This window comes from Camelus dromedarius, chromosome 16 (genome assembly GCF_036321535.1).
Source record: "Camelus dromedarius isolate mCamDro1 chromosome 16, mCamDro1.pat, whole genome shotgun sequence".
Classification (NCBI taxonomy): domain Eukaryota; kingdom Metazoa; phylum Chordata; class Mammalia; order Artiodactyla; family Camelidae; genus Camelus; species Camelus dromedarius.
In genome coordinates this window covers 15,502,558-15,528,287 of record NC_087451.1, presented here as the reverse complement: position 1 = coordinate 15,528,287, position 25,730 = coordinate 15,502,558, and the positions used below count along the sequence as shown (strand labels likewise).

At 43.4% G+C, this 25,730-nt stretch overlaps 3 protein-coding genes across 3 annotated transcripts; 1 reads left to right on the top strand and 2 right to left on the bottom strand.

Moving 5' to 3' along the window:
- Positions 1–8,464: 8,464 nt before the first annotated feature.
- Positions 8,465–9,568, bottom strand: LOC105103680 (olfactory receptor 3A10). The gene has a single exon (XM_064494883.1). It carries the CDS (start codon positions 9,539–9,541, stop codon positions 8,516–8,518), a length of 1,026 nt encoding a protein of 341 aa, XP_064350953.1. The 5' UTR covers positions 9,542–9,568; the 3' UTR covers positions 8,465–8,515.
- Positions 9,569–14,046: 4,478 nt separating this feature from the next.
- Positions 14,047–14,994, bottom strand: LOC105103679 (putative olfactory receptor 3A4). The gene has a single exon (XM_031469529.2). It carries the CDS (start codon positions 14,992–14,994, stop codon positions 14,047–14,049), a length of 948 nt encoding a protein of 315 aa, XP_031325389.1.
- An 8,510-nt stretch (positions 14,995–23,504) lies between these two features.
- Positions 23,505–24,464, top strand: LOC105103678 (olfactory receptor 3A2). The gene has a single exon (XM_010997288.3). The coding sequence runs from the start codon at positions 23,517–23,519 to the stop codon at positions 24,462–24,464; it is 948 nt and encodes a 315-aa protein (XP_010995590.3). The 5' UTR covers positions 23,505–23,516.
- The last annotated feature ends 1,266 nt before the right edge of the window (positions 24,465–25,730 follow it).

Below are 25,730 nucleotides of genomic sequence, written 5' to 3'. Positions count from 1 at the left end.
TAGCAGGCTCAAAATGGCAGAAAATCTCCTCTTGGGGCTATTTTAAAAAATATTTGAGTGTGTAAAAATTTGAGTTTGATGTGTGAGGCTTTTGAGCTGACAGGTCTCAGCCTAAAGTGAAGACATAAACCACCCAGGGGCCAATACACAGAGGCCATATCTGGCTCAGTTATACAACAAGTTACTAAAATCAGGGGCAACACCAAGCAGCCAGAAATCAAGTTGTGTATGTATTGATATGCCAAGATTGCCTACATATTGTTGAATGGAAAAACAAAACAATACAACAAGGGGAAGAACACTAAGATATATTTTCAGTCATGCATTAGGATGAGAAAAGGTCCCTGGACAAAGTCGGATCACAAACCTCTCTTTTGATTAGATAGGCTGCCATTGGTGACAGGAGAGAGTTTCAAGTGCTGGTTGGGGCTTGGTTCCCTGAACCAATCAAAAGGCAAGGGGGTGGGTGAGTAGGGACTTATTTTCTGCCAAAGCGTATGCCCTGCATCAGGGTGGGTGAGTCATGATGAAAATTAGACTACTGTTAAGAAGGGGAGATGGGCGATACAGGCTGAGCAAACTTTGACCAAATGAACACTATGGTGTCCAACACAGTGCTGACAGCCCTGCATGTACTCTTTCCAAACTCTTTCTTTATCCCCTTTGTCTCCCTAGAAGTCAAATTGTTGAGTCTGTGTCTTAGTTTCCCTCATAACACGGGATTGGAAGGCAGAAAAGACCCATGTTTTCTATTAATTTTTATCTGTCATGCATGGCAGTAATGAAAGCAAGAAGAAGCATATTAATACCTTAGCATTCTCCAAAGTAAATCATTGGGTAGGGTAAAGTGAGCCTATTTTGGCCAATAAGTCACATTCTTACTGGCTTAGCATTAAATTTTCATATAAGGAAGCATGAGCTTTGCTTTCTGGGACCTAAATGATCAGTTGGGGTTTGGAGATGAAAAGAGCAATGCAAGTAGACACAGATGTCAGAAAACATGTCTGTAGTTTAACCCAGGGTCAATCTCTAGTTGTTTGTATAATTATGGTTGACTTCAAACAAATAGATTCCCAGATATTTCTCCAGCTAAGACAGGTTTATTTGGAATCAACAGAGAATTGCAATTCGGGATCTGCAACTATGGTACGCCATGTGCTAAAAGCCCCTCGGGACAAGGGAAGGAGAAGGCTTTCATAGAGGGGAGAAGGGAACTTAGGAGGGCTGTAATAAACAAAGAGTCTGTGCTTTTCATTGGCTGAGTCCTTGCCAGGAAAAAAGAGGAGTCTTTCCTCTTTCTATTGCGCTCTGCTATCAGCTCAGTGCATGAGAGCTCCCCTGTCTGGTTTCCTAACTCTAATTGAGGTTTCTTTCAATAATTTTTTACATTATCTTCACATAGGATGTAGAACACAATCAAAGGGGTGGAGTTCAAACTGGCTTTTCCGAGGAGGAGGTGAGTTGGGGGGGTAGGGTAGGAGTGAGGAGGAATATAGCATGTGTTCATTTATAAATATTTATTGTTGGCTGCCGTGTGCTGGGTTCTGGGGAAGTTTTAAGAAATAATACATAAATTCTTGATCTTGGGGAGAACTCCGTCTAGTTTAGGAGGAGGAAGAGTTAAGAGGACATTTCAAGTATGAACACAGCTAAACTGAGTCTGGTCTCCCAGAAAGTCTAATACTTTGGATATATATTCAAATTGATAAGTCTTTATGCATTTATTTACATTTTACTTACTGTGGAGTGCAGAATGGCTTTTCAGTGAATACAAACTGCATTTCTCTTTCCCTTGGATACCATCAATAAATTTATTTCTTGTACTGAGTATACTAGTTAATAAAATAAAATGCTCTTTTATTTCATTTTTTGCTTCTCAAATTAGAAATGATTAAAAATAATTAATATTTGTGATGATATGGTCAAATAGACTGGATCATTTTTAAATGGAGACTAAGCTGTCACCTTTCTGTTGGTAAATAGTTTAACAATATTTATTGAGTCCTAAAATACTCATATCTCGTATCAAAATAACCACTTCATAAAAAAAATCCACTTCGTAATAGTATAAAAACTATTATATATTTAGAAAAATCAACAGAAATGTGGAAACTCTCATTTTTTAAAACCTTCAAAATTCTCCTTTAGAAATAACAGTTGAATAAGTGGACAGGCCATACCATGTCCCTACCTGGAAAGATCTAATATTGTAGAGCTGCCAATCATCCCCAAATTATCTATAAACTCAACACATTCTAATTAAAATCCAAATGGTGGATGATTCCAATAAGAAAAGTGATTGCACAGTTAAACTGGAAGAGGAAACACGTGAAACTAATCAAGTACATTTGGGAGGAAAGAGAGTAATTAGCATGTGATGTGAGAATGTGGTTTCCATTCACATAAGACGTGGATACAGATTCTAAAGCTACAGCTATTGAAATGTGGCACAAATACAGAATAGTGTACCAGAATATAAAGTTCAGAAGCAGAAACAAGTGTACAAGGGTACAAACACATTAACTATTTGACAAAAGGATTCTTCAAGTTATTGGGAACAGTTGTGGGAACACAACACCTAGAGTTGGTTAAGGTTAGGAAAGTGGCCCTTTCACACTGAGTTGGCAGAAAGTCTAATGGTAAAATCCGTCTTGTTGATAATTTAGCAAGATTCGTGAAAGTGTTGAAAATATGTACATGCTTATGGTCCATTCAAGGAAATAACTATACAAAGAGATATAAAAGCTTTGCATTTAATAGGGGAAAACAGGAAACAATATAAAGGGTCAAGATAGGGTTGATTAAGGAATTCCTGATGCAGTTATAAAATGATATAACCATTATAAACAACGAAGCAGGCACATTTATTTAATATAGGATTGAGAAAAACCAGGCTGTGATGGGAGGAGGAGGGAAGAACGGGAGAGCTTTGGGGTATGAAGAAGAGAGGAATAACACAATGCCAAAAGTCAGACAAAAAGTGAAGAAATGGAGGCCAGTGTTTGCAAGGAGGCTGAGGCTCATGCCCAGACAGTCTCGTTTTGAACACACCTTCCCCCTACCCACAACTTTCCTAATGAGTCTTGTTAACAACACCATTGAATCCATCCATCACTAATTGGCCTCCTCCAGCCTCTTCTCTGAGGTCTGGTTTCTTTCTCACTAAAGGGCCAAAAAGAAAGCAAATCTTTTCTGGGAGTCCCTTCCCTCTGGCCTTATTAGCAGAGATGCAGAAGGCAATCAGCAAGTCCCCCGTCTCCCCTCAGCCCCTAGGCCACATGGTGGTGAACTCTCACTGGGGAACTAATTAGAGGATTCTGTTTGTGGAACTTGCAAGGACCTCATTCCCATCCTGGCCCTGGCTGTCTCAGTGGGAAACTTTGTTAGAAAGGTTGCTAGATGAGTGTGCCTCCCGAGGCCCTGCCGAGCTGGAGAAGTTGGTGAAGTTTGTCAATTAGTTGCCTCTTGTCTAACAGACAAAAGATGCTGAAGTGTTTGGGGGCCCAAGAGTTTAATCATGCTCCCTCCCAGCATCCACTGCAGGGCAGGGCAGCAGCTTCTACAGGTCTGAGTCCTTCACAAGTTCACTCAAGGGAAGTGAGGGCCAAGGTGGTACAGAGGGCATAATGCTGGCTGGGGAAGGCTGGGGTTTGCGGGCAGTAAATTCCTACTCTGGGCCTTATTGGAGAGGCCACAAACGCCAGAAATACAGCAACTCCTGTAATAGAGGCGGGCGAATCTGACTCCACGTTGGATCTGTTCCTTAAGTTTTAACCACTGCGCCCTGCTTTCTAGGCTTAGTATTGCTGGCTCGGCACCTTTTGTGAAACCTTTTGTTGCCTTTAGCCTGAAATACACAGGAGAGCCTATTCTCGGGGCTCTGACCTTTAAGGATGTTAGCACTTCTTCACTTATGTGGAGATGGCAAGTTGCAAAATACAGAATAACCTTTGTTTTATTGGAGGTTTACAGGGAGACCATGGTCTGACCCACATGAATGGCTGCAAGGACAAAGAATGCCTGCAGGCAGAAGTTTCCAACAACCAACCACACCCCTCCCTTGTTTTTTGTGTAAAAGGAGCCTGTATTCTGACTAGAGCAGGATGGTTCTCCAAGGCATTAGTCTGCCATCCTCTCGGTCTGCTTTTGGCTTTCCAAATAAAGTCGCTATTCCTTGCCCCAACACCTCGTCTCCCTATTCATTGGCCTGTCGAGCGGCGAGCAGAACGGATTTGGACTCAGCAACACTCCTACCCAAAGCCCAATGGAATTTTAACATCTTCTGCATTGGGCTTGTCAGCTCACCAATTCTGTATTTCAATTCATTTAACCCTCAGAAGAATCATCTGAAGTGCCTGTTATGATTCCCATTTCATAGATGAGAAAACTGGGGCCCACAGAGAGGAACTGACCTGTCCAGCATCACACAGCTAACAAGTACAGTGTTAGCTCAGAGGCCAGGCCTCCCAGCTTCTCAGCCTGATGCTGTCTTCACTTGACCACAGCTGATTTAATGCAACAAGGAGCCTGGACTTCTCAGCTTGCTTCATAGTTGCTTTTCCTTATATCCTGGCCTGGACAACTGTCTGTAAATACCAAAGAAAGGTCTGAAGTCTTTTAGGGCCCAGTAGCATTATATCCTCAGATCCTACAGACATCAACTCCCAAAAGGTTAGTTATTTTTTGGCTGCTGTTCCGAGATTCCATCCCAAGCTCACTTCTTTCAGTTTCAGTAATTACCGCCTCTTAGGCCGGCACATCTCTGCCTGGCCCACTGCTCCCATCTCGGCATCTCTCCAGTTGCTGCAGCCCAAGAACCAGCTTTTACTCATCAGAGATCCACTGCACATGATGGTTCCTGGGTTTATCCTCCTGCTCTCAGCCTTGTCGCCTGTCCATTTAATTGCCCACAGTCCCTTATTTCCCCCAGCCTTGGGCATCCTGTGGGGGTCTGAGTATTTGTTATGTAGTAAGTGAATGAAAAAAGCCCAAGATATATGGAAGGGACTAATTCTACAGATAAAGGAATTGATGCTTAGAAAGTTCATGTAGACTTAAGCAGAAGAGGCTGAGTCGGAACCCAGGTCTCCAGCTGTCCTATCTAAGGCTCTCTTCACCCAACTGTGCTGCCTTTTCCATTTCTGAGCCTCACTGTACTGAGAGTATCGCTCTGTTTAGTTTAGAATTCTTTGGTGATTTACTAGAGGACTGATAACATCTGGAACAAGTTTCTTTGGGTATGAACTGTCTGAAGTCAAGGTGTCTGGACCAAAATATCTCTAGAAGGTTCTTTTAGCACCAGGAGGCCATAAGCCTATGTCTGTGGCACAGGGAATTGCAAAAAGTCTACCTCAGTCCCCACCAAGATTAGTCACTACCTTCGACTGAAGTTACATAAAGAGATTCAAAACTAGGCAGCAGTGCAAGGGTATTGGGGGCGGGGTGTTGGTGCTGGTGCAGGATAAGGGTTGGCATGGAATGGAGGGTGAAATCTGAATTTTCAGGGCCAAGAAATGGGCAAGGGGGAAAAGACCCAATGGGAGTATTTTCTTAGGGTAGAGATGGTTTGGTTTGTCTCTTAACCCAGAAAAGGAGGCATGATCAAGATGACAGATAACCACTTCCTGTCCCTCCAAAGCCTCTGAATCTTTATCAAGTGAACCCAGTGGACTTACATTGGATAGACAAGCCAACTTACTATTCTTCTCAAAGATGAGGATGACAGAGGACACTTTGAAGGCTGGAGAGAAAACACTACAGTCAACTAATTTTGCTCCCCTCCCACCATTCATCAATAGCACTTATTAAAATTTATTTTTTGTTTTTTTTTAATTATAGAATTCAGTGAGAAACTTCAAATAAAAGTAAATGGAGTAGGCCTATCAGAAGCTCTGGAACAGTCTTAGAATCACAGTTATACTGCCCACAGTGTTTTAATAATACTTTTTTTGGCAAGAAGGACTATAAATGGTTAAGCATGAATAGAATCTAGTTTAATTTTCATAGTGGGAAATATTTTTATTCTTGAGTCCTCCGGGAATGGATTTTCCTGTTTATGTCCAGTATCTTAAAAAAAAAAAAAAAAACAACAAACAAAACTCTGCAAACTCCATTAGTTTTCTATGGGATCTAGAAATAAACTTTCGGTATCTATTTAAAAAAAAAGAGTAAATGGAGTAGAAATAGAAGGTCCTTCTTTATTTCCCATCCCTCTCCCCAGTCCTAGTCCCCTCTGCAAAGGAAATCACCGTCTAAAACTTGGGGGTTGTTCCCCAGGATTTTCTCACCCCCTGCACATATACGTGTCACATTATCACCACTTCCTAAATCTGGCAGTATGTGCTACACATCTTCTCATGTCATTCAGTCCTCTTTTTAAACAAAAATATGCTTTTTATTTAAATTATTTACACCGCACATGAATGACTCATATTGACAAAGCAGAGGTAAAAACAGTTCACTTCAGAATACCACTTAAAGAAAGACAAACACTTTATCATAACTTATGATCACTGATTTATTATTATTTTCCCACCTGTGTAACGTGCTCCAAGTTGAATGAATTCCAGTCTTGGGTGTGACAGGATTTTGCATCCTGGGGCTCCGTTCAGCTTTTGCTAATTAAATATTCTCTTTCAAGTCTTTGCAAGAAGGAGACATTTTTTCCCCAGAACTAACTTCAGGCAGTTTCTCTCAGTTTTAGGGAGAAATGGCATTACAGTTCACACATAAAATCAGGAAACTCCTTCCTGTTATGTCAATCTCAATGACTATTTCTTCTAAAGAAAGCTTTACTTTTTTTTTTCCTTTTCCATTCATATCTTTATAACTTGGATTTAGGGAATTTTGAAAACATCTAGGAGTTTCACTGACCTCCTATGTAGACTACACATTTCTTGTCATAGGTCATGCTTTCTATTATCAGTTAATCGATCCACAAGGTTGCTTTATGCACTCAGCACTATGCTGTGTGTTTCGAGGACACGGGATAGTATAAAACATGGTCCCTGTCTTTAAGGAGCTTATGATCTGGCCAAGGAGAGCAAAAGAAATTGCAAAGAATACAAAGAAGATTATGACGGTGTCTTACCGCTCAGCCCCACTGTTTCAGAGGAGATCATGAACAGTGAATAGAAGTGAAGGGATGTAGTGGTCACCTGACTAGGAAAAGCCCTGGCTGAATCTGAGAGGATGTGGCTAAGAGAGAAAGACTGAGGGAAGGAGGCCAGGAAAAAATGATGGAGGGCCGTGCGCCCCCAGCGAAGATCTGGATGTGATACAGTGGCCATCAGAAAGAAATGGGTGGGCTTTCAGGATGGAATGGCATGGGACAAACATTGTCCCAGCGGTTAATGGGCAGTGTGGGCAGCCCTGAGTGCAGAAGGGGGCATGGCCCAGAGGGAGGGATGAATAGGGAGGCAGCTGTCTGCAGGGAGACTCAAGAGAATGACTCTGGGTACCTCCGTTTGACTGAAGAATATTCTCAGACAACTTGCGGGTTCCATGCTGCCCTCCTCAGGCAGTTAGTAAGCAGGGAGGTAAGGTCACTCTTCTCAGACTTCTGACGTCTGAGCCAAGAAGTGTCTGAAATGGTTCACAGAAAAAATTCTAGGAATGGTCACAGCTGCACGTGAAATCGACTATATTCTATTCACCATTCCTCTCTGGATTGCCTTAGTTTCACACTTTTGGTAAAATCTTGGTTTCTAGTACTGATTCACTGGTAAATACAAACAATATCTTCCTCTGTTTCCCCTTCCTTCTCCAGCTTTACTAACTATCTATATGTATTAAACAGAATTCCCATTATAAAGCAGGGTACTTTGCTAAAACGTACTATTCTGAATGCTTCTCGTGAAACGTATGTTGATACATCCTCAGGTTTTTGGTGGAGGTGTGGGAGAGTTAGCTCATGCAGTGACATGAAAAAGTGTGGTCCCCACGCATGATTAGTCAGGATGGGGACCCCGGTTTCAGGAACAGGTATTTGACAGTGTTGCTCTGAAGAGGATGCTGACAGGCACTCTGACAGGACCTGACAGCTCCCTGCTAGGCTATGTCAAACCCAACTTAATTTCACAATGCTAGGTTTATTTCCCGAAGAAGGATCTTTTAAAAACCAGACCCCACATTCTGGTACAAATATATTCTATCTTAAGAGGTGAGAGGAGGGCAAAATTTTACTTTAATTAAGATTTTAGATATACTTCAATTGAATAGTCATTAAATTAAAAAAATACAAAATCATGGATTTGCGTCCCATTTCCTGACCCACGTTATAGTTTTCTCCCATATGTCTTTAATTCATCTTCTATCAGCTACCTAAATACTGTTTTCGCTACACTTTAGCCTTTCTCCCCAGTTCAAGGCAAAACATATTCTACACTGGCCCCTACCGTCTCCGTTCCTTCCTCCTTAATCCACCCCTGAATAGTCCCCTGCCCACATCCAGGCCTTCGGCATAAGAAAGTGGGGGTGCTCAAGGAAGATGGTGCAGGTTGAAGCCACTGCCAGCTTACTCAGGGGGCCGCTTCCCCGTCAGCACCCTCCTCAGGGCGCCCTGCACATCAGGGTTCTGGAGGCTGTAGATGACTGGGTTCAGCATGGGGCTGAGGATAGTATTGAGGATGCCAATCCCTTTGTCCTTGTCTGATGCTGACACTGAGCCCAGACGCATGTAGCTGAAGAAGCCGGTTCCATAAAAGATGCAGACCACGGTGAGGTGGGAGCCACACGTGGAAAACGCCTTCTTCCTGCCCTCCGCTGAGCGGATTCGCAGGACGGCGGCTGCGACGTGGGCGTAGGACACCGAGATGAGGATCATGGGGACCACCCCCATGAAGGTGGCCCCCACAAAAAGCAGCTGCCCATTGAGGTGGATGCTGGAGCAGGAGAGCTGGAAAAGGGGCGGGAGGTCACAGTAGAAGTGATTGACCACGTTAGGGCCACAGAAGTCCAGCACGGACACAGCCACCGTGTGAGTCAGAGCATTGATGAAGGAGATGGTGCAGCAGAGGCCCACCAGGGCGCCCTGGACTTCTCGGCTCATGCGGGCGCTGTAGGTGAGGGGCTGGCAGATGGCCAGGTAGCGGTCATAGGCCATGGCTGTCAAGAGGTGGCAGTCCACACCAGCCAGGAGGTGGAAAAAGAAGAGCTGTGAGAGGCAGGCTGCATAGGGAACTCTGCACTGCTGGGTCAGGAGACACGCCAGCATCGGAGGAACGGTGACAGTGATGCACCCGATGTCCAGCAGAGACAGGTTCCCCAGGAAGTAGTACATGGGGGTGTGGAGTTTGGGCTCCACAAGGATGGTGGCCAGGATGCTGAAGTTGCCCCCGACCGTGATTACAAAGGCAAAGAGGAAGACGGCGAAAAGGATGGGTTGCAGTCTTATGTTCTCTGTGAGGCCAAGAAGGATGAACTCAGTGACAGCGGTCCTGTTGTCCCAGGCACCTGGTTCCATAGGCCGCTGCTGAGAGCTGTGGTGGGAGAAGACTTGGAACTGCTGGAAGCGGGACAGAGACACACAGAGACACGTCATCTGTGTCTACTGGATGCCGAGGTAACACGGCATGGGCACCTGTGGATGGAACGGACACCAGCTTAGAGCTGGAGCAGGATCCTGGAGGCCCCTACGGAGCCAGACATGAACCCTCTCATTGCTGGTCATGCTGAGGTCCACAGGATCCCAGGGAAGGAGCTAGGGCAGAGGGAACTGCTCCGGGGGCTCAGGAGAGTGGCGGTTCACCAATGTAGGATGGAAGCGTTTCAGTGCTTAACAACTGTTAAGTTTGTGTAAGTGTAGAGTGACTGACTAGCTCCACAGATAAGTGAATGTCTGAGGTTCTAGGATGCACAATATAGGAGAGCAGCAAGATGAGGAAGGGTAGGAAGACAGGATCTGAGGAAATAAAAAGACATAAAAGAAGCTGAGTGAAGAGAGGAGCAAGGGGTGAAGCACAGGAGCACACAGAGGCACACAGGGAAGTCAGGGCGGCTTCGGGGAGGACACACAGTGACAGGCGTTCAGCTGTGCTCTCAGCAGAGGCTGCATCTCTCTCCTGGATACGTCTGTCCCCCCTGCCCCGCCCACCTCTCCAGTCGTCTCCCACCTTCCCTGTCTTTATGAGGTTCAGCTGACCCCTGGTCCTCTGGTCCAATTTGCCTTGAGTATTTCTGTCTCTTCACAAAGCCATACACCAGTTTCTCTTTCTAGATCTCTCTCTGTCTCTGTCTCTGTCTCTCTGTCCTGGTTTATAAGGTCAGCTGAGCACAGTGTACAGAGCTGTGGAGTTGGAGCCCAGATGCTTGTGCTATTTGTGTTATTAACAAGTTTCTCCTGCTAATTAGCCCTGAGACTTTGGAGAAAAGAAAACAGAAGAGAAAAAAAATGTGACAGGGAGGGAGGAAGAGAGGATGGAAAGAAGGAAGGAAAGAAATAAAATAGGAAGTTAAACATTTACTTTAACATAAACTTTTTGTCACGTATGTTACTCCCCTTTAACTTTACAGATTTTCCTGCAGGTAGGTAATCATTTTAAACACGAAAAAATGAGGCTCCAAAAAGGTAACTTGTTTACGTTCAAGGATGTAAGAGTTTGTTTGGGCTGGAGAATTGTTATTTTTCTGCCAACCCCTGCTGCCTCCCAAGTCCCTTGTCATTGTCATTATCCCATTTACCTGTCATCCATCCATCCATCTCTCCATTTCTCCATCTCTGCATTCTCCCTTCTGTAATATGAAAGGCTGCACTGCATTAGCACTAGGTTTACATAGAGTTATAATAGTCTGTAATTACGGATTCTCTGCCCAGATCAGCCCCCTTGGCTCTCCGCAGACTCTTGTTGGTTCCCTGCTCGTTAGCCCCCGGTCTGGACCCTTCTGCTCCCCTCTGTTTGCCAGCTCTGCCCTTCATTCTTCTAACCACTCAGAGTGGAAGACTTCCCCATTCCATTTCACTACCATTCCCTGGATCCAGGTTTCACTCAGTCCTTTCTTCTCCTCGCAACAAGGAAAAAGCCACATGAAGATCGTGAGGGGTCTTCGTCCCCTCTTACTCAAGAAGGAAGGAAATTAGGAGTTCTGGAGCAGAGGGACTGACCTTTCTACTCTGGGTAGAGTTTCAGCTGGGGATTCTGATAGAGAGGGCAGTGAGTTCTAAGCTGACCCAAGGTGGCCTTTCTGCAGAAGGCTTATAAAAGGAGTGAGGCAGGGCCTGCAAGTCTGTCTTTGTGCTCTGTCTATACGTGGGAGCTAACAAGCACCTAGGGGCCCTAAAAATTATGCACGCACACACACACACACCTCCAGGGATTGCACAGGAAGCCAGAGGCAAACAATCTCAGTCCTTTAGTCCTTAAGGGTTTCTCTCATCTGCTTAGTATTTTGGACTCTATTTAAGAAACAATAGATTCATAACATCATTCCAGGCTCCTAATTAATGCCTCTGAGAAAAGAGGAAAGGTACAGGTACTATATTACTATTATTATTATTATTATTATTATTATTATTATTATTATTATTATTATTATTATTATTAGTTTACAGAATAAATAGCCTTTACTGTTTGCAAGGGGAAGTGGAAGAGGAGGGGCTAGGACAGCTCCGGGTCCTGGGGTGGCTCACGGTCTCTGCCCTCCTGGTTCCCACATTACTGATGGGAAGGCTAAGATCCAGGGGCGCAGGTGACTTGGCAAGGCCAGAGAGCGTGTCCCTGGGGGCGCTCAGGCTGGGCGCCAGATAAGCTGATTCTGGTACTCGTTTCTCTCATTTCTTTTTCACGCTGGGTTTTTTCAAGGTACACCTTTAAATATTGGGTTAACTAAGGTATAATTTTAACTATCAAATTTGGTGAGTTTCGATAAAAGTATACAGCTTTGCATGTAGCACGTGCATCGATACATAGAAGACTTCAACTGCTCCAAAAAGTTCCTTTCTGCCTCTTTGCAGGCAACAGCCTCTCCACACCTCAGCCGTGGCAGCCACTGATCTGATTTCTGTCCCTCTGGTTTCACCTGTTTCATAGCATCATATAAATGGAATCACACTGTATGTAGACTTTTTAATAACTGGATTCATTCAATGAGCACAATGCTTTTGAGATTCAAGCATGTCGGCTGTACCGGTTTCACAGCCCTTTGTCACTGAGTGGTGCTCCGCTGTACGGAGGTACTGCACGTTGTTCAGCTATTTATCAGTTAACGAACATTTGGCTGTTTCCAGATTTTAGCCATTACAAATAAAGATATGATGAGTATGTGCAAACAATTCTCTGGATGTATGTCTTCATTTCTCTTTGGAAAATACCTAGGAGTGTAATGCTGGGCCTTACGTAAGTGGAGGTTTAATTATGATCTTAATTTTTAAAAAAAATTCTTATGCTATTAAAGAAGCCTTGAATAACTGAGGAAATACACTTTAATCCAGATTGGGAAAATCAATAGGTCAAAGGTGTTAATTCTTCCTACATTTGTACACTGATACTGTTACTAGTTGAACTTTATAAACACATGTTTTTCAAATAATCTGGAGGGATGGTTGTATGAGAGGAAGCAGCCGCAGGAATGAGTAAGGCTGGGACAGGCCAACGCTAGCGATAGAAGAGTAGCAAGAAAGACCTTGACAACCACGTATGAACTTGCAATACCACAGTGATTAACCAGTGCAACAGAGAGTCCAACAACAGACCCCAGGCTCTAAGGATATTTAGCAGACAGTGAAGGGGTCATTTCATATCAGTGGGGAAAGACTCAATGAACCTATCCATTCAAAAATAAAAAAGGTTCTTTTCAGGCTCATTACAACAGCCATTCAACAAGATTATTTGAAGCAACACAGATTCACTAACAGAGGGTAGTTAAGTCCAGTTTGTTCCTCCCACTCAAAGAAATTTGTGCAATCTAGAGAAAAGAGGAGAAAGTTCTACACTGAATGCCCTGTAAAGAGGTCCATCTACATTATTAAGTGAGAAGAGCTGGATATAGAGCTTTAAGGATAGAATCATTCCATTTTTACAAATACATATTGGGAATGGAAAAAAATTGGTCACAATTATATGCTAAATGTCAATAATGATTATCTCTGAATGGTGAACTTATGGGTAATTTTAATTTTTGTACTTTCTAATTTTTCAATAAATGTGCATTATTACTGCATTGTGGAAAAAGCTGAATAAAGGTATAAACTGAGTAAATGCAGTGCCTTCCTCCTTCCAGCAATGCAGAGGGCGAGGCTGGTTCAGGCTTACGTCCGAGAGGGCAAAGGCCTTCATTCAGTCCGTCAAGGAGACCCTTTTAAGTGAGCCAAGTCTCTTTCTCGACTAACTTCATTTCATGTGTTTGTTGGCGCTGGTCCAACATCCTACCTCGTCTCTATGATTTTTCTAAAAGCACCTATTCCCTCGGATTTGAGTTTAAATATTTATTCTCTTTTTGTTGGTTTATTTGTTGAAATCAGCCTCCAGTAATTCCCTCAACCTCTACCAGCTGCTCCAGAACAAACTGTCAATGTTAAAGGGACAAAACTTCTTAATTCATATTTTCATTTTATTTTAATATTTTCTTTCTATAACACTGATCTTCTTGATCTTTTTTTTTTCTTTCTGGCCATTTTCTTGCCCATCTGTCCATCCCACCTTAGAGATACCCTTCCTCCTTGAAAAGATTTATTACTTTTGAGAGGCAGTAGCTCAAGTCATAGCCTGACTAGGTTCAAATCTCAGCTCTGACATTCATTAGCTGTCTGGGGAAGTTACTTAACCTCTCTGAGGTTCAGTGTCTTAATCTGTAAGTTGTAAATCTGTATCTATCTCACAGGGTTGTTAAGAGGATAAATAGCTTAATAGATGTCAGTCACTTTTAACAGAGGCCTGGCATGTTGGAATCACGATATAAGTACCAGCTTTTATCTTTTTTTATTGTACTCTCCTTCCTAAACCAGTCCCTGATCCGACTTCATCGTATTCACTTTCCACTTGCAGTAACCACAATACCTCTTGGAAGCAGTGAGCGGAACCATGACATTCATTAAGGCCAGAGGAAGGGATCTCACTTGGGGGGCTGTCTCCCCGTGAGCACCCTCCACAGGGCACCCTGCACATCAGGGTTCCGGAGGCTGTAGATGACTGGGTTCAGCATGGGGCTGATGACAGTGTTGAGGATGCCAATCCCCTTGTCCTTGTCCGAAGCCTCCACTGAGCCCAGCCTCATGTAGCTGAAGACACCTGTGCCATAGAAGATGCCCACCACGGTGAGGTGGGAGCCACACGTGGAGAAGGCCTTCTTCCTGCCCTCTGCAGAGCGGATCCGCAGGACTGCAGCTGCCACATGTGCATAGGACACAGCGATGAGGACCAAGGGGGCCACACCCATGAAGGCTGCTGCTACAAAGAGCAACTGCTCATTGAGTTGGGTGCTGGAGCAGGAGAGCTGGAAGAGCTGTGGGAGGTCACAGTAGAAGTGGTTGATCACATTGGGACCACAAAATTTAAGAGTAGATAAAGCAACAGTTTGGGTTAGTGCATTGGTGAAGGAAAAGGCACAGGACATGCCCGCCAGGGCTTGCTGGGTTCCCCAGCTCATGCGGGCGCTGTAGGTGAGGGGCTGGCAGATGGCCAGATAGCGGTCATAGGCCATGACGGTCAGCAGGAAGCAGTCCACCCCAGCCAGGAGATGGAAGAAGAAGAGTTGTGAGAGGCAGGATCTATAGGGGATGCTTCTGTGATTGGACATGAAATGCCTCAGCATGGCAGGGACAGTAACACTGATGCAGCCGACATCCAGCAGGGACAGATTCCCCAGGAAGAAGTACATGGGGGTGTGGAGTTTGGGTTCAGTGAGGATGGCAGCCAGGATGCTGAAATTGCCACCCACAGTAGCTATGTAAGCAAATAGGAAGATGACGAAGAGGATGGGCTTCAGAGCTGGAGTCTCCGTCAGGCCCAGCAGGACAAACTCGGTGACAACTGAATCATTTCCCGAGGCTCCCAGACCCATGGCTCTCTTCCACCTGCAGGAGAACTGAACTGAGCAAAGCTAGAAGGTGCCAATGGTGGCAAAAGGAGAATGAGATCTTTACAGCAACCACCAAGTGCAGCAAAGTCCAGGAGAGGGCCGGGAGGTAAGGACACATAACATTTAATAGAGTTAAAAGACTGAGACATGATAAGAAAAGACTTAATACATCTGACTCTTCCATTGTCGCTTATCTCAAGGCTTTTTTTTTAAATTTCTTCTTTGATTTCATCATTGACCCATTGGTTTTGAGTAGCAGGTTGTTTAGTCTCCAATGTATCTGACTCTTAATGGATTGGAACAGGGCGTTGGACAGACTCAAACAGAGATCGATGAATTGACATAAAAAGGGAAACAAATGTAATCTTTGAAAGTGAAAGGGGAAGATTCTTTTTCCTGAAACCAAAATGCCAAGAAGAAAATTCCAAGCCATGGTGGTGTGGCCACAATTTGGGTATGTAAGATCCCAGGGGTTGGAATGGAGGCTTCAGAGGAAGGGTGGGAGAAAACGGGCTCTCCTCAACCCTGTGTCCCTGCAGTCTGCATGTACACTTGTCAACATATGTGATGGCAGTGGTCAGATGCCTACAATCGCCCAGACTATTAAGAGATGAACCTGTGAAGCCATGAGACTTAGTCTGGACTTTTCAGGAAAAAAACTGTGAAACTGAATGAGGGGATATCATTGGGCACATTTCCAGCTCCATAGATGGTGACTATCAGCCTTTTAGAAGTTCTAAATAATAAGATTATATTGCATTTTTCCATACAGAGTCTAGGAAATTTGGGCTCCACAGTACTGACCTTTCACTGAATAAGAAAAATGTAAAAGGAGTTTTGAACAGCATGAGTTTCCAGGCTTAAGCTCCAGGTGGGTTTAGTGGATACCTCCTGAGCTGCCTCCCTAGATGCCCAGTGAAGCTCTCTCTCACACGCCCGATAAGCAGATACCAGAACCGAGTTCCCTTCTGCTTCCAACTCCACCATCACTTGCCTTTTTGCTCTTCTGTTTCTTGAGTCAAATTGCACATCATCCAACACACATCCTATCATGGATCTGATGAGCAAATAAGGCTTTTACGATGCTGTGACCTGCACACACACACACACACACGTGATCACTGAGATAACGCTTTCCTTTCCCCAGCCCTTAGTGGTCACACCAATAAAACACACAGTGATCCACCTTGACCTCCGGCTGAGGGATAGATCTTTAAGTAACTCACATGGAGTCTACTCCCAACAGGAAGAGGCTGGAGTTGGAGCTCCCCAGGGAGCAAAAGGCTTGAGCAGAGGAAAATGTTTTCTGATGATTAATGTTTAGAATAATGTCCTCAAGTCCACAATGGGTTAACTGCACCATCTAATGGCTTAGCTTTTTCTGCATGGACATGTTCTGACCATCACCCCAGTCTCTCCAGATCTGAACTGGTCTTCATTCTCAATCTGCTCTTGACTTAACTATTTTGCTAACAGCCTTGCCCTCCTCCAGGTAGGAGGTTTTAAACCTGAGTTATCACTGACTCCTCCCTGTCTCTAACCCACACATTCAAGCAGCCGCGTCCAACTGGATCTTTCAGGAGAAGGGAGAATACATTCCAGAGCCCAGAGGATGAACTTCACTTGAATTATGGAAACCAAGTTGGGAGCGTGCAGCGAGGGGCCTTGAGATGGCACTTACCAAGTCAAGGGGCGGACACTTCTTGGGCAAAGAGGAGGGACAGTCATGCTGGCCCACAGACCTCCACATCAGGGTAGCTTATAAAGAACAGAAAGACAAAGAGACAAACAACTCAGCTGACATCATCCTCACTCTGGGATTTTTCTCCACCCGATTGTTACCCCTGGGGGCCTCAGAAATTAGCATCTTCCAGGAGGAGCCAGGGCCAGATAAATACTTGGTTTTGCCACAGACATAATTATCTTTAGTTTCTTTTAAATGTTTTGGATTTTCTTAAAATGTTTTCAAGTATGACCTTCATGGATATGGCAAAATTCATTTATTTAACAGAAATATTTTTGAGCACTTGCTATGGACCGGCATTTGTTATCAGCACTTCACGGAGTTAAAATGAATCTCAGAAAGTCTTAAAATGCAGTAAAGGTCACAGTGTTTTGGGGATGGAGTTGATACTTTGGATTTCTGGTTTAGCCGCACCTACTACCTTGGGAGAGGAGGAGCAGGGACTTGTGACATCCTAGCTTTGCCTGCAATGTGGGGCTGAGAGGAGGGTGGAGCCTGGGGCAAGATTTGCCTCATCTTATCCCCTCCATCATCTCACAAGGTCACCTCACATCTCCCGTCACAGCTCATTATAACCATCCTCAAACCAAGCTTCCCTGCTCTAAGAAATAACCTGCCCTTTCTCTGCTTTGTAGTATAATTCCAGCCCCTCTAGTAGCCTGACCCTAAATGTTTTCTAGCCTCATGTCCCCAACACTATAGAGGAAAATAAAGATTTGGAATAACTTCTAGACAGGGACTGCTCTACTTTTGCTAACTCCTCAAAGAGGCCTTAGGCATCAACTAAAACCATTAACAATTCCTTGTTAATTAAGGGAGCTTTCCCCCTGGCTCTCGTCAGCAAGTTTGAGAGAAGTTCTTTGCAGGATCAATGGAAGAGCCTCACAGTGTCTCAAGACTGCCATATGGCAAGGAGTTGGCAGGGAATTAGGATGAGCTGAGAACTCTGTTGACAGCTGTCCACGGAAGGGAACCTCTGGGTTCCGGAGCCCAAATGGAACCCTTTCCTGCACATTCTCCTGTTGACAGAGCAAAGGCTGTGTTCTCCCCCTTGAAGGTCTTCTTTTCTCACACCCTGTTAACTCAGGAAACTCTGTCCGTGAAGATTTGTCCCAGGTCTTCTCTCTTCCAGGAAATCATGCATGCACCCCTGGGCTGGCTTGGGTGCCCTGCCTCTATACTCCCATAGCACCTAAAGGCAATGCATGCTGACGACCCTCCATTTTTATTTCCATCCCAGATGCTAAGCTGTTGATTCTCATACCTAACTGTGTGTTGGATATTTGTACATGAACATCCTGCAGGAACCTCAGGTTCAACAGGCACAAAACCAAATCATGTTTCCCCCTATTTACAAAAGGGTGCACACACACACACACACAATCTTTTTGTTTGTTTACACAAGGCATGATATTGAATACAATTTAATTTGCAACTTTTTTTGAGTTTAATATAATGTATTCTTCAAAATTTTGTGACTTTCTAATATTCTATCATTTGCATTTGCCAACATTTACTTAACCACTGGGTATTTAGTTTCCAATTTTCCACCATTATAAATAATAATGCAACCCAGTCCCTGCATCTCTGAGTTTTGTCCTATGTCCTGAGTAGTTTGTAGCCCCAATTTGTGCAAGGATCTTGTCTCATCCATTGCTAGTCTACATTTTCAAGACTGGATTCCTTGTCATCTCATGAAGAAAGTGCAGGTTGCTTATGTTTTATCTAAGGGACAGGGGAAACAAGTATTCTTCCTACCCCCCACTCATATTCTTCTCCTATATCCTTATTTTGAGAGGAGTTACCAGCTCCAGGGCACATTGGCTTGTTTGTTAACAGACGTTACTTTAACTCAGTTTACTATCAAGGAAAAGAAAAAAGATTCATTATGTAAGCATGTGGCAATTCAAAGCCCTCATGAAATAGAGATCAGCTGGTAGGAAAACAACTTTGCTTGCATTTTTAGACCATTTAATTTATACTGGGACTGATGGTGACAGATGCTAATGATGACAATTGCACCATATTTACTTTAAGGTGGTAGTGATACAGATGTGACTCAACAGGATGACCTTGCTGCAATGCCCGACTTCAGCTCCCCGCAGAACTGAAAAAGTCTACAGTATCTTTCTGATTATTTTTATTTCATTAATAGTACTTTGCACCTCCACTTTTATTTTTAATGTATTTCATAAATAAAACACTTATATACAAATGTGATATATGCAGTGGTATTCTCAGCTTGAGAATGAAAGTTAATTCGCCTTAGAATTGAGATGAAGATGGCAGTGATGGGAGGGTCCCACTGAGGTCCATTTACGTGAGGGACGGTGGAGCTTCCGGGAAGAGGGCAGAGTGAGTGGATACGCCCAAGTCCAAGGACAATGGGTAGAATGTCACAGGAGAGCTCATCTCCAGGTGCCATTCCCTCCCTAGCCTCCCCTCCAGACTCATACTAGGTCAAATAAGAGAGAGTTGCAATAAAGCGATGGTGAATATAAAGTTTTCTTGATTATTCCTTTATTGGTAGGTATGTAAGTTACTTAAAATTTCCCTCATTTTTGCTCTTCTACATTTAGGACAGATTCCTAGAAGTGGTTACAAAGGTTATAAAAACTGGTATATTTGATAACAAGATGTGTAGCCAGGTCCTCTATTTAATGGCAGACTATTTTTCCCTAACATTTTATTGTAAAAAATTTCAAGCACACAATAAAGTTCAAATAATTATACAGGGAACACCCACATGCCCATCATCTGGATTTTGCCATTGTATTTGGTCTTTATAAATGAGATTGCTCAATAGTTATTCCTCTTTGACCTGATTGTTTCACTTATTATTATGTTTGTGTCATTCTATTAGTGTCCACAACTGTTGCTCGTTTACTTTTTAAGGTTGTTTAGCATTGCATGGGATGAATACACCACAGTTTATCATTTCTTTTCTATTTGAAGGTATTTTTCTTCTGTGAACACTCCGGTACACATCTCTTGGTGCACACATGCAAGAATTTCTCTATGGCCACTATTTAGAAATGGAATTCATGCACCTTCAGATTTAAAGGATAAAATCAAATTGTTTCTGAAAGTGCTTGTACCACTTTATGGTCTGACCAGTTGTGTACAATATTTTTTAAAACTCTATATTCTCATCAAAACTTGTTACCTCATTTCTTCATTCAGACCAATACAGTGAACGTGAAATGGTGTCTCCAGTGTGATTTTGATTTGCATTTGCTAGATCACAAATAGGGCTGAACTTCCTTTCCTAAATTCCCTTCCTCTTCTGTGAAATCCTCCTTCATGTCTTTAACCTATTTTCTGCTGGATCCCTTGTATTTTTCTTGTTGGTTGCAGAAGTCTTAGATATATTTTGGATACTCCAGGACAGCTATATGTGATGCAAATGTCTTTGCATTTGTAACTGTCTTTTCACTTTTAAAAAGTTGCCCTATGATGAACAGAGATTTTAAATTTTAATGCAAGCAAATTTCTCAGTCTTTTAAAAATGATCAATGCTTGTTGGACTTCTTTAAGAATGATTGAGCTCCTAGAAGATCATGAAGATATTCCATAGACTATTTCCACAGTTTGACATTTTTAATCTTCAGTATAAGTATCTTGTCTACCTGAAACTGATTTTCGTGCAAGGAGTGAGAAAGACGGCTAATGTCATTTTTTCCTATGGATATCCATTGCCCCAGCATTGTTTACTGAAAGGCCTGTCCTTTCCCCTACTGCTCTGTTGGCTCCCCCATGTCACATACCAAATTCCCACATATTATTTCCAAATTCTCTAATTTGTTCTTTTGGTTCATTTCTCTAATTTTGCTCAAAAATAGGACACAGTCTTAATGACTGTACCTTTGAAACATGTTATGATGCCTTGTGGGGCAGACAGGAGCTGTTTTAGTGAGACAGTAGGAGAGACATACTCTGGATGGTAGCAGCTTTTAATTAGAATTAGAGTCCGGAGGTGAGGACTGGGCAGGGACAGGATGAGCACAGCTTTGACGTGGATTCTTGGACTCATCCACTGTATTACAGACACTAGGCACGTTGTAAGATGGACAGCAAGCATCTGAAGGCGAAAATATGCCACTAATCTTTCCCAATTGACTAATATCCTGTAAGTGGATATTACCTGACCATGAAGGAGGTGGAAAAGATTGGCACTAACATCAGAGTACATCTCGATGGCAGAGACAGAGTCACAGGGGTGTAGATGTGGCAACAGTTGCTTTCTGAAGTAGTTGGAAGAAGAGAGGATGGAAAGTTTTAAAGGAAGTTGGTAAAACCACATTACGGGGTTTGAGTTCCAGCTCTAGTTACATCCTAGATATACGACATTGCTGAGCCTCAGTTTCCTCCTCTGCAAAGTGGGGCAAATAACGAAGCTACATCAAAGAGTTATTAGGAAGATCAACTAAGCTAATGTACTAAAACACAGAAAATATTAATGATTGCTATTTTAGTATTATTAATATTTGCTGATTCCCTGCCAAGGACTTGAAGCATGCTATTTCCTTTTTAAGTCTCAGACCGACTCTGAGGGGTCCAGATGTTGTTCTCATTTCACAGATGAGGAAACTGAAGCCCACAGGTGTTCAGCAGCGGGTCCTAAGTCACACCACTAATAGCTGGACAAATGAGTCTGACTGGAGACCATGTCCATGCTTTTCAATACTGCACCAGGCTGCCCTGGCAGATATGAGGAGTAGGGGGTCCTACAGCTAAGGAAGTGCACTTCTCCATTATGGTGGGCATAACACAACTCGGTTCTTCTATTGCCACTTTCAGAATCATTAGGGGACCCCCAAGATGTGGTCCCAGTGGCCCCTACTAACAAGGTCTTGAGGGAGAAGGCACCGCATTCTGAGGGCTCATTAGGAAACTGAGTTTGCAGCAGGCTTCTCCCCCTTGTCTTCTTTCTTGTGCCTCATCTCATCCCCAGCTCTAGGCAGGCCTGGAAGTCAGCGGCTCTCTGCTCAAAGCTCTTCTTTCTTTAAGCCAGGGGTCTGGGAGAGCAAAGCTCTCAGTCTGGACTCTGGTCCAGTTCCAGCTCCACCATTCGCTTCCATGGGTGACTTCAGGAGCCTCTCAGGACCTCATTGCCCTGAGTGTGTGATGAACGCGATTAATAACCCCTTCTAGTTACCCCACGGAGCCAGTATGAGCGGTGAAGAAGAGTTGGCCTTTTGTGAGAAAATCAAAAGCATCACAAAGCCGTGAAGCATCATTACTGGACTCACCAGAGACCTGGGCTTGTTTACTGGTCTGTGGTTCCCCAGGCCCTCGACCCTCCCTGGGAGGGCTAATTTCTGAGGTCCCCAGGGATGGCACTGCAACGGGCAGCAGCTCACAACAGAGCTGATCTCATCTCTCTCTCACCCGTTTCCTTATATGTGGCCCCTTCCTTGCTCTCCGGGGCTAGGGCCCGCACAGAGCTGCGCCCGCTTCACTTTCCTCCGTCAGAACACTCTCTGGCTTCTGCACCTGTAACAAGGTGAGCGTGCTCCCGGGTGCCCCTTCTGCTCTCTGCTCTTTTTTCTTCCATTATTTAAGCATTTAATTTTTATTTTGCCTAAAGCTTTCAGAGTAATGAGAAATACTTGAAGTAACAAAGGTCATTGCTTTCCTTGCTCCTGATTTTAATAGAAAAATCACTACTACTTCACCATCATGAATGATTCAGATCTGCAGCAGACGTGGCCTGCCACGTGAAATGGTGTAACTACACACTCGCTTCAAGTAACCACGCACATTTTTTCTCTATTTTCTCTACATCAGGAAAGTATGTCAATGTTTGTGAACTGCCTTTTTAGAAAATGTTCCTCTTTTTAAGCTAAAGTATATGCTATCGTATATTAATAAATTTGCTATTATTAAACAATCCTCTCCTATAAAATCTATTAGATAATGTGGATTCCTATATTGTACTTAGGATTTTTCCATACATTGTTATCCAATGAGGGTGGTGTAGAATAATTCCTTTTTTTTTTTTTGCTATCATTGTTACATTTTAGCATCAGGATTTGCTAACTTCAAAGATATAAATTAGAAGGCTTTCATTTTTTTCTAAGTTAAGAAAAGCTTATATTACATTATAATTCTTAAAAAAAATTTGTCTAAGAAGTATATGAGCTTGGAGCCTACAAGTGGAAGTACATGATCTACTACTTTTTCCATTTTATTTTCAGTTATAGCTAGTTTATTTATTCATTGTTTGAACTTAGGAGCAGATAGTATTCCAAGATTCTTTGATTAATTTTTGAACTTTTCAATTCCTAATTTTGTGTATCTTTACATTTTTTTTGCTTAGATATTGGCCAGATATGTATTTCTTTAAATTTAAAGGACTTCTGATCAATTCTGTCCCTTTCTATTTGACTATCTGTCCATTTTTACTTTAGCATTATGTTTTCCCCAATCTTCTCATACAGGTTGTTGGTGGGAGGACTTCTTTGCTTGATTCTAGGGAACAAAGGAAGAAAGGATTTATGTACCTTCATGAGGAAGGGGGGAAGTCCAAGGTAGTCGTGGCATCAGGCAACTCACCTGGAAGCTGGGTAAGGACTCTAGGTGAAGACAGAGAGGGTTAATGAGTGAGGTGTGGCCTGAGAGGGAAAATACTCACTAGGACACGTGGGGATTTACCCTGGGTCTTGACATGTGCAAGTGAGTCAATTATATTCTTACCGAACAACTAAATTGGGAAGACTGATCCCTTCCACTATGGGATGTCTTCTTACAGGGACCCATGGAGCCAGAACCTGGGGCCAGTGGAACAGCTGTTACCGAGTTTGTCCTGCTGGGCTTGGTGGAGACACCAGAGCTGAGGCCAGCTGTCTTTGTTCTCTTCCTCCTTGCCTACCTGGTCACGGTCGGGGGCAACCTCAGCATCCTGGCAGCCATCTTGGTGGAACCCAAACTCCACAAGCCCATGTACTTCTTCCTGGGGAACCTATCAGTGCTGGACATTGGGTGCATCACCGTCACCGTTCCCTCCATGTTGGTTCGTCTCTTGTCCCACAAGCACACAGTTCCCTATGCAGCCTGCCTCACACAGCTTTTCTTCTTCCATCAGCTAGCTGGGGTGGACTGCTACCTGTTGACAGCCATGGCTTATGACCGATTCCTGGCCATCTGCCGGCCCCTCACCTATAGCACCCACATGAGCCAGACAGTCCAGAGGATATTGGTGGCTGTGTCCTGGGCTTGTGCCTTCAGCAATGCACTGACCCACACTGTAGCTATATCCACACTCAACTTCTGTGGTCCCAATGTGATCAACCACTTCTACTGTGACCTCCCACAGCTCTTCCAGCTCTCCTGCTCCAGCACCCAACTCAATGAGCTGCTGCTCTTTGGTCTGGGTATCCTCATGGCAGGTGCACCTGTGATTCTCACTGTCACCTCCTACATCCATGTGGCAGCTGCAGTCCTGCGGATCCGCTCTGCAGAGGGCAGGAAGAAAGCCTTCTCCACGTGTGGCTCCCACCTCACCATGGTGGGCATCTTCTATGGCACAGGTGTCTTCAGCTACATGAGGCTGGGCTCAGTGGAGGCTTCGGACAAGGACAAGGGGATTGGCATCCTCAACACTGTCATCAGCCCCATGCTGAACCCAGTCATCTACAGCCTCCGGAACCCTGATGTGCAGGGCGCCCTGCAGCGAGTGCTCACAGGGAAGCGAGCCCTTGTGTGAAGGATGGCTCAGGGGTTTGTAACCATAGCAAGTGTCCTTGTCCTTTTTAGATCTTGAGCAAGATGACTTTTGTTAGGAAGTGAGACTTCTTGTTCCCCAAAAAGGCTCCAGCTGATAATAGGAATGCAGGTTCTGTAGACCAGAACCCTTGGCTAGTTGTCAATTGTCCTACCTACCTGTCCCACTCCAGATGGAGGTGGAACCCAGGAAGCTCTGTATCCTGGAAGGCTCACGGTCCTATAGGAAGTACCCTTTTTTTCCCTACCGGGGTCCCCAAAAATCCACCAGCAGAGATTTTATCCTGACTGGAATATGGAAAATCACAGCCTGGTGCCAAGTGTTAGCACATCCTCCCCTCAGGCTTCCTCTGACAGCAGCGTCCTCAGCCTGCTTTTACCCAAAGATCCCACACGAGAATCCAGACCTAGTACAGTATAATTTGAGACACTGATTTCCAGTACCCTGTCTACATGACAAGATTCTAGGGTTTTTAACAGTGGAGACTTTGTATTTCCTTTGGTATTTCTTTTTATTTTTCCTAAAATGGAAATATCCATTGGTCTAAATTTTTTCATTAGAAATTATGTTTATAAAAATGAAAACAAAACAAAATTTTACGAGTGAAGAGTTAAAGTCAAAAACATCAGGCTCTCTGTCCTCATCCTTCATAACTCAATTTTCCAGAAGAAACTACTGTTAAGAATTTGGTGCTTACTCTTCTGTTTTTGTAGCAATATAAATACGTTTATGCATATTTCATATCAGTAGAGGCACGTACGTCATGTTTTTTGTTTACACATTACACAGTAGACTTTTTTTACCTCTCCGACATGTAAAAACTTATCTTATCCATTTTAATGACTGCCTAGTGTTCATTTATGAGCTAATCATAATTTAATTAACCATATTCCATTTGATGGAGTTTAGGCTGTTTCTAGATTTATTGCAAAGATGACCAATGATGAAAAAATATTCTTTAAAGGTGTGTTTGTGTTATCCTGAAAGCATTTCCACAAGGTAAGTTCTAATTAATAAAATTCCCAAGTTAAGTAAAATAAAAATTTTGATTTTTAATATGCATTTGCCTGTTATTCTACAAAAAAGTTTGCACTATTTTATCATTCCAATCGTGAATGAAATCTCTTCATCCCCATACTTTTGTCAACCATAGTTGTTATAAATAAATTCTTCTAATTTTTCATAATATAATGGTTGAAAATTACCAATTAATATTTTGATATGCATTTCTTTGATGTTCACATAGGT

Excerpts from the sequence above, each read along its gene's own strand:
- LOC105103678 (XM_010997288.3), top strand. The coding sequence starts at position 23,517 with ATGGAGCCAGAACCTGGGGCCAGTGGAACAGCTGTTACCGAGTTTGTC.
- LOC105103679 (XM_031469529.2), bottom strand. The coding sequence starts at position 14,994 with ATGGGTCTGGGAGCCTCGGGAAATGATTCAGTTGTCACCGAGTTTGTC.
- LOC105103680 (XM_064494883.1), bottom strand. The coding sequence starts at position 9,541 with ATGACGTGTCTCTGTGTGTCTCTGTCCCGCTTCCAGCAGTTCCAAGTC.